This window comes from Echinops telfairi, unplaced genomic scaffold (assembly GCF_000313985.2).
Source record: "Echinops telfairi isolate 266 unplaced genomic scaffold, ASM31398v2 ScPeMD7_7475;HRSCAF=8513, whole genome shotgun sequence".
NCBI classification, from domain to species: Eukaryota; Metazoa; Chordata; class Mammalia; order Afrosoricida; family Tenrecidae; genus Echinops; species Echinops telfairi.
The window spans coordinates 9205558-9213682 of NW_022111379.1; the positions used below are offsets into that span (position 1 = coordinate 9205558).

Here is an 8125-nt window from a genome sequence, read left to right on the forward strand (position 1 = left end):
AGGGTCCCCCGGAGCCGCACAGGGGGGCTGAAAGCATGTTTTAGTCAAATACCTCCGCACCCTTGCGCTTCCGCCTCCGTGAAGCAAACACCAAATCGGGAATTTTTTTTTTCTCCAAGAGACACGGAGAGCCGGGAACCGGGAGTCTGAGAGTCTCCGGAGGCCGGCTGTTGTGGGAGGGTGTGAGACTGCGGGCCGTGGCGTCCCCCGCCCCCCGCCCCGTCTCCTCCACCCCACACCCCCGACATTGGCGGAGGGTGTGTGATGGCTTGTGAGCCTGTGAAGATGTGCCGGGAGGGCGGGAGATGCTTGGCCTTTCAGCCCACAGTCTGCAGTGCTCCAAGAGGCGCAAAGGCACCGTAACCGGTCCGGTACGTGTGCCTCTGTCCGCGGTAGACCTCGTCCCCCGACAGCTGGGAGCAGGCCGGGCTCCGGGAAGAGACGTTCGCGTGCGTTCAGGCCGGCTCCCTAAGAGCGTGGGTCGACCCCACGCGCCCCAGCCCAGCCCGCCGGGGGCACCGACCGGCGCTTTGCGGCGTGCGCTTCCAGTGATGGTTTAGCCACAAAAGACCAGACTGAAAGAGTCGGGCTTTCAGAGGCTGGGCTGGGCGGGAGGGGGGTAGGGCGGGGCCGGTAGCTTCCCCGCGCACCCTGCGGGGCTGCGCGTTCCCGTCACGGGGTAGGACGGGCGGGGGGCTTGGATCTGCCCAGATTCGGGCAAACCCAGGCAGGGAGGGCGAGGCGCTCGGCTAACACTATCAATTATGCATGGTGGGGGACGCGCCTCGGGGGAGCAGGAGGCGAGCAGGGAAGTGCAGGAGGAAAGGGTCCGTGCGCTCCCGGCTGGGCGCAACTCAGCCGGTCCCCTTCTAGGTCTCTCGGCGCCACAGCCCGCGTTGGCAAAAAGAGTTTAAAGGCAGAGACACGCCCCCCTCCCCTAACAGCTGCACGCCTTTCCTTCCCCCAAACTCCTCAAAGATGGTTTGTCTCACGTGTTGCGGGGCGTAAAAGCTGCTCGCATTCATTTAACAGCGGAGCTCGCGGGCGCCGGCAGGACGGGCGCAGGAGGGTGAGTGCCCTTGGATGTGTGAGTGTGCGAGAGCCGGAGAATGGGGAGTGCCCCGGTGCAGAGGGTGCGTGCAAATGAGAGTGGACGCAGCGAGGGCGCAGCACGTCGACTCACTGAGTGCATTGAGATGGATAATTCCACCGCTTGAAAGCTGGGTGGAAGGGGAGAGGGTCAGTGTGTGCAAATGTATTTGAACCGGGGTGGGGGGGGCGGGGTGTGCAGAGGGATAGTGCCGGTGGCAGCGGGTGTATAAATGTGAGAGGATGTGGGGTATGGGGGTGCGGTGAGATGGGGAGAGCCACGTCGAGGTCGTGGGCGCAGTGGCGCCTCGTGTGACCGCGGAGTCTCTGTCTCCAGGAAGGTCTTTAACAAATGGGGGCCTCACAGGAGGTGGGAGGGGCTGTGCGCGTCCCCGCTGAGTCCGGAAGCGCGCTCCGACTCTCTCCAACCTGCAGGCAGATAGAGGTGGGGGGAGAAGAGAAAGGAGGCCCCCAAACTCACCATCCTTTCCCCTGTCCCCTCCCTCATCTCTCCCCGACAGCCACAGCAACAGATGAGGGGAGCACGTAAGGGCGGTCGTCTCTTCTAGGCGAGGCTGAGAAGAAGGGGTTGTGGTCCGAGGGCAGAGCTCCGAACGTCGAGCGTTGGGTAAGCCTCCGAACCACTCCACAGCCTGGACCCAAGTGAGGGGTGGGCCCCGCCTAGGGCACTGGACCCCGCTGGCAGTACAGGGGAAGGGGGCCTCCCCTGAGAGTGGAGGCGGAGCGGGGAACTGGAATTCCCAAGGACATAATGTGGGAGGGGCCCTGCCCCGCCAGACAGGGCCTCCAGGCGTGGGCGGGGTATCTGTGTGTAAATGCATTTGTGTGGCTGGGGTGGGATGATCAGGTTTTATGGGAGACCTTCAGGCGTTGTGAAACCGCGGAGAAAGCCGTGGCATCTTGAATCTTCCTCTGTTTCATTAGTTCGAGGTAGCCCCCTTAGCCCTTCATTGAGACCCCTCTGTGAGGTTGTTTCCCCACCCCCCAAAGGAATGCTCTGGGGCCATTTCCCCAACCTTTCTGTCCCCGACCTCCCAGAAGGCCGCCTTTCCGAAACAAAGGGTAAAGGAGCAACTTTAATTCACCCTTATGCAGACCAGCAGACTTGGGCCACTGGGGGAGAGGGTCCAGCGGGTCTACACCCCCTCCTCCCACTTACCCGCGGTTTCCCACACCAAGTTCAAGTTCTAGGCGTGGCTGATCCGCTGAGCTAGGAAAACAGGGCTCCAGTCCCAGGGGAAAACTGTGGGCACCATGCAGCATGCACCCTGTCCCTATGTGTCTGGTCAAGAGAGGACTCTTTTCCGTCTTATCAGTTGTCACAATGGACAGGAAGACGGCTTCCACTGTGGTGGAAGATGCTGTCCAAAGCCCGCCACAGCGCCAGAACAATGAGGAAATACTGTACCCATAACTGGGTGCCCCTTGAGTGTTTGTGTGCTTGTGGGATATGCTGTGAATCCCCTGGTGATGGCTCAGAGGGGTCCTCAGCCCCTGCAGAAGTTGGGGGATGGAGGGTGTTGCCCAAGCGTGCTTACGTATTGTGTGTGGCCTGTATGGGAGCGTGTACTAAGTGCTAGCTGTGTGTGGGACAAAGGGAAGAAAGACATCTGGTCACAGACAAAGAGACCCTTTTGGCAGATTCTTGTCAGGGGCCGGATCAGGAATCTCCCAAACTGAGAGGGGTCACTCTGCGAGCCCCTAAGCCTGCGGAGAGGTTAGTACTTGGAAGCGCTGGGGGAGGGGGACAGGGTGGGTATTTAGAGGTATGGGACTGCTTGAAAGGTGGCCAGGGAGAGTATGTATGGCCCCGAGACTGTTACTGAGCTCCAGCAGTGTCCATGAGAGGATTAACCGCATAGAAGAGGCTACCTGAACTCTGGGCGGCTTTAGAGCAGCTTGCATAGGGTGGGCTTTATAGTGGAGGTGGGACCTGGGGCCGGCGAGTCACCTTTTGGCCCCTCACTCCCGCTTCCATTTGCAGGAGTAGCGATGGCGTCCCTGAGGGCCCTGTGGCTAGCCTGGGCGATGCTCCGTGTGGCTGGAGCGTGCCCTGAGCCGTGCGCCTGCGTGGACAAATACGCCCATCAGTTTGCCGACTGTGCCTACAAGGAGCTACGTGAAGTACCCGAGGGGCTGCCGGCCAACGTGACCACGCTGAGTCTGTCGGCTAACAAGATCACCGTGCTGCGGCGAGGGGCCTTCGCCAACGTCACCCAGGTCACATCTCTGTGGCTGGCGCACAACGAGGTGCGCACCGTAGAGCCCGGCGCGCTGGCGGTGCTGAGCCAGCTCAAGAACCTCGACCTGAGCCACAACCTCATATCCAGCTTCCCATGGAGCGACCTGCGTAACCTGAGCGCTCTGCAGCTGCTCAAAATGAATCACAACCGCTTGGGCTCGCTGCCCGGCGACGCGCTCGGCGCGCTGCCGGACCTGCGCTCGCTGCGCATCAACAACAACCGCCTCCGTACGCTGGCGCCCGGCACGTTCGACGAGCTGAGCGCGCTGTCGCACCTACAGCTCTATCACAACCCTTTCCACTGTGGCTGCCGCCTGGTGTGGCTCCAGGCCTGGGCCTCGAGCACCAGGGTCTCGCTGCCGGAGCCCGACTCCATTGCGTGCGCCTCGCCGCCGGCGCTGCAGGGAGTTCCGGTGCACCGCCTGCCCGCGCTGCCCTGTGCACCGCCCAGCGTGAGTCTGAGCACTGAGCCTGCGCCCGAGGCACCCGGCCACCCTCTGCGAGCCGGTCTGGCCCTAGTGCTGCACTGCGCCGTCCAAGGCTACCCGGCGCCCCGCCTGCAATGGCACCTTCAGATCCCTGGTGGCATTGTAGTTTTAGAACCGCCAGCCCTGAGAGAGAAGGACGACCAGGATGGGGCGGAAGATGGGGAGGGGGAAAGGGATGCGGATGAGCCAACGCAGACCGAAGCCCCAACTCCAACTCCCCCGGCACCGGCTTGGCCCGCACCTCCAGCCACCCCACGCTTCCTGGCCCTTGCAAACGGGTCCCTTTTGGTGCCCCTCCTGAGCACCAAGGAGGCGGGCGTCTACACCTGCCGTGCACACAACGAGCTGGGCACCAACTCGACCTCACTGCGCGTGGCAGTGGCAGCATCGGGGCCCCCTAAGCACGGTCCTGGCACGGGGTCCGAACCGGTGGGGCAGTCCCCAGGCTCGGATCGCAAGTCCACCACCAAGGGCCGGGGCAACAGCGTCCTGCCTTCGAAGCCTGAGAGCAAAACCAAAGGCCAAGGCCTGCCCCGGGTCAGCGTCCTCGGGGAGACGGAGGTGGGCCCCGCTGAAGAGGAGGGAGAGGAGGAGGCTGAAGACCAGGTCCCTGCGGATCCCGGGGAGGAGCAGCGCTGTGACCAGGGGGACCCCTCGCGGTACGTGTCCAACCACGCGTTCAACCAGAGCTCCGACCTCAAACCTCACGTCTTTGAGCTGGGCGTCATCGCGCTGGACGTGGCGGAGCGCGAGGCGCGGGTGCAGCTGACGCCCCTGGCAGCGCGCTGGAGCCCAGGGACTAGCGAGGCCGCGAGAGCTCAGCGGCCTGGGCGGTGGCCCCCGCGCCTTCTTTATCTGTGCCCAGCTGGGGGCGGGGCGGCCGTGCAGTGGTCGCGCGTGGAGGAGGGGGTCAATGCCTACTGGTTCCGTGGCCTGCGCCCTGGCACCAACTACTCAGTGTGCCTGGCGCTGGCGGGCGAGGCGTGTCACGTTCAGGTGGTGTTCGCCACCAAGAAGGAGCTGCCTTCCCTGATCGTCATAGTGGCGGTGAGCGTGTTCCTTCTGGTGCTAGCCACTGTCCCCCTGCTGGGCGCCGCCTGCTGCCATCTGCTGGCCAAACACCCGGGCAAGCCCTACCGCCTGATCCTGAGGCCGCAGGCCCCGGACCCCATGGAGAAGCGCATCGCCGCCGACTTTGACCCGCGTGCCTCCTACCTTGAGTCGGAGAAAAGCTACCGCGCAGGCGGTGAGGCAGGCGACGAGGAGCCAGAGGCGAGCCCCGGGGAGGGCCTGGATGAAGACCCAGAGCAGGGGGACCCTAGCGGGGACCTGCAGAGGGAGGAGAGCCTGGCGGCCTGCTCCCTAGTGGAGTCTCAGTCCAAGGCCAACCAAGAGGAGTTCGAGGCGAGCTCCGAGTACAGCGACCGGCTGCCACTGGGCGCAGAGGCCGTCGATATTGCCCCAGAGATTAACGGTAACTACAGGCAGACGGTGGGATGAGTCATCGGCCCACCCTGCCACCCGTTCCTACTCCTCACCTTGCGTCCTTAGGAGCAGAAACCTTGGGCTGGCAGGATTCACCATCCCATCCTACTCGGGCGCACTTACTCCTCCCCCGGTCACTCACCAACCTCTAGTACATCTGGTAGGGAGTGGGCCACTGTCATCAGTCCCCGGTACCCACTACCGGTGGCCATTCTCCCAGTGGGCAGAAAGATCGCCTTTCCACCCCCAACCCCCAAGCACGGTTCCTGGCTCCTTGGTCCTCAAATAAGCCACTGCCCCCACACCCTAGCAGAAGGGGACTGAATCTACAACCCTCCCCACCATTGTCACCTCGAATATTACAGCGGCAGCGACATGCGTGGCAGCTATCTCTGTGCACCACTGCCCACCCCACTGCGGGGGTTTTGGTGCGGAAGGAATTCAGGAAAGACCTTTGGCAACGCTGTGACTGCCGAGCCAGCCAGGACCCCTGGCAAACGTCCCCAGCGCAGAGCGCAAATAGGGTCTTGTCTCCATCCCACTATCACTGCCATTTCTGGGGCTTGGGGACCTGGTGGCATCAGGGAAAGTGATTTTCCCTTTGATTCCTAATTTATTATTTATTTATTTGTTGTTTGTTTGTTTGTTTGAAAGCCTCCCTCCCGACTTCTGACCCCTTCCGCTCTCCCAGCACTGGCCCTAGCCGACTCTGGTCCGCTGGAGCTGAGCCAGATGCCTTGGGCGCCTTTCTGCTCAGTGCTCCAGCGTCGGCTTTCACATTTTCGTTCTCTTCACAGGCCTTGACGCTCCTGGGCCTGGTGCTAATAACACCCTCCCGCCTCGGAGGAAATGGGGATGTGGAGGAGGAGAGTGGGAACCCGTTTCCTCCCATGAGTTTCCCTAACTGCGCTGCCCCTTTCCCCGCGGAGGGTAGGGGTTTGGCTCAGGACCATTTTTCGCTGCCCTTGTGCCAGGTGCATTGTCCAGGTTGGCTGCAGCTTCCAAAGCCCCCGGGCCCAGACCCCAGCCACAGAAACCAGGCGTGTAGGAAGCCAACGGTGCCCCCTGCTTGGGTCCCTCGCGGGTGGGGTGCTTGCACAATGCCCCACGGGTGCTTGGGTGGAGAACAACGCTCAGTCCTCGCCCCCCACCCACACCCGCCCCTTCCAAGGAATCCCCTTTGCCCAGGCGTGTTGTCCTAGCTGAGCGTGCGGTAGTGTCCTGTGAAGTGACCCTGTAGTGTAGATGGGGCAGAAGGACAGACAGGTGGGCGGGGAGGGAGGGAGGGAGGGAGGTGGAGGGTGGGCGTGGTGACATGGGCTAGGGTCCGTTTTCTTTATCAGAGGGAAGCATTGGGGTGGTGGGGGGAGAGTGGGGGGTTCGAGTCGGTGGGCCGCCCCTCTCTGCAAAGCGCAGCACAAGTGCGGCCCGGGAAGGCGTAGTCCCCGAGCCCGCGCCCTTTTCTATACCAGTCCCTGTGTAATCAGTCAATAAACAATCGGGTTGAACTGGCCTCAGCGACTCTTTGTCTGCGGAGCGGAGGGGGGAAGCAAGGAGGCCTTGGAAGTCGTTTGTGTGATCTTACCTCTGTCGGGTCTGACAGTTCTCTGTGTTTCTCACAGAGTTTCCTGTGTTTGCAAAACCGGAGCTTGCTTTGGAGCTTCCAACTCCTGGGTGGGCGTGGAGGTGGAGAGACTGAAGGGAGTAGGCAGTGGGTGACAGAGAGGGAGGGTGGGTCTCTGTACCTCCTGAGCCCCAGAAATGCATGAGCGGCGTGTGTGTGTGTGTGTGTGTGTGTGTGTGTGTGTGTGTGTGTGTGTGTGTTGGTGTGTGTGGATGTGTGTTGAGAGGGGGAGGGGAGGGGTGAGAGTGGGCACCTTCTAGTTTCTGTGCCTCAATACCAGCCTGAGTTCTCTGAGCTGCCAGTGGCAGGGTGGGGGTGGAGGGGTGGGTGGGGATGAAGTCCTGGGGTCAAACAGCTGTGACTCCCATGTTAAATTACAGAAAACAAATGCTGGCACCTTTAGCTCTGGAGCTGTATATGTGGGGTGGGGGTTGGGCAGGGACACTGCTCAGTAGACAATTCCTAGACAGGTAGCAAGGGGTGAGTGTCTGTCACTGGTGAGAGCAGACTAGGTAGTAGTCCTAGAAATGGGGCTCCTTGGATGGCAGGCAGGGGAGATGGGGGCCCATTGGAGAGAATGTAGACTCCTGAGGTGGGACTAAAGGGTTGAGTAGCCAGGGATGGGCATAGAAGAGAGGCATGGAGCAGACGCTGGGGGAGCAAGTGATGCCTGCATTCCTCTCCTCCCTGCTTCCTGCTCCCCCTTTCTCCCCCCACCTCACCCTCTCAGTGGGTATTAGGTCCAGACTGGGAGGAGCCTGGCTCCTGGCACCCAGCACCCTATCCCAGGCCTAGGCCTGTGTGCGGCCGAGGCAGCGGCTGAGACATTTTCTGGAGGAGACCTGAGCCCCAGGTCCCTTCCCTAGATCAACCAGGCTCTGTCCGAAAACACTCCCTTCCAAGGGCTGCACCTGGCCCCAGCTCAGGTCAGTGCTCCAGCCCACTGCCAGGGACCCAGCATCAGAAAGTAAGTCATCTTTTAGGAAGAAGGTGATTTTGTTCTACCTGCAAATGCTGCCCTCTGAAGAGTGGCCAGGAAGGGGCCTGGTTCCCATCATTGAGAATCAGCTCACAGGTCAAGCCAGGCCAGTGAGAGCTTGGTGACTTGGGTCCAGCTCTGTTCTCTAGTCATGGGTGTCTGGAGGGAGAAGGGTTCCCCCTGATGCTCCCTGTCCT

At 61.8% G+C, this 8125-nt stretch overlaps 1 protein-coding gene across 1 annotated transcript; it reads left to right on the top strand.

Moving 5' to 3' along the window:
- Positions 1–1632: 1632 nt before the first annotated feature.
- Positions 1633–6580, top strand: ISLR2 (immunoglobulin superfamily containing leucine rich repeat 2). Its single transcript, XM_030884323.2, has 2 exons — positions 1633–1717; positions 3095–6580. The coding sequence occupies exon 2, from the start codon at positions 3103–3105 to the stop codon at positions 5338–5340; it is 2238 nt and encodes a 745-aa protein (XP_030740183.1). The 5' UTR covers positions 1633–1717; positions 3095–3102; the 3' UTR covers positions 5341–6580.
- Positions 6581–8125: the final 1545 nt, after the last annotated feature.

Excerpts from the sequence above, each read along its gene's own strand:
- ISLR2 (XM_030884323.2), top strand. The coding sequence starts at position 3,103 with ATGGCGTCCCTGAGGGCCCTGTGGCTAGCCTGGGCGATGCTCCGTGTG.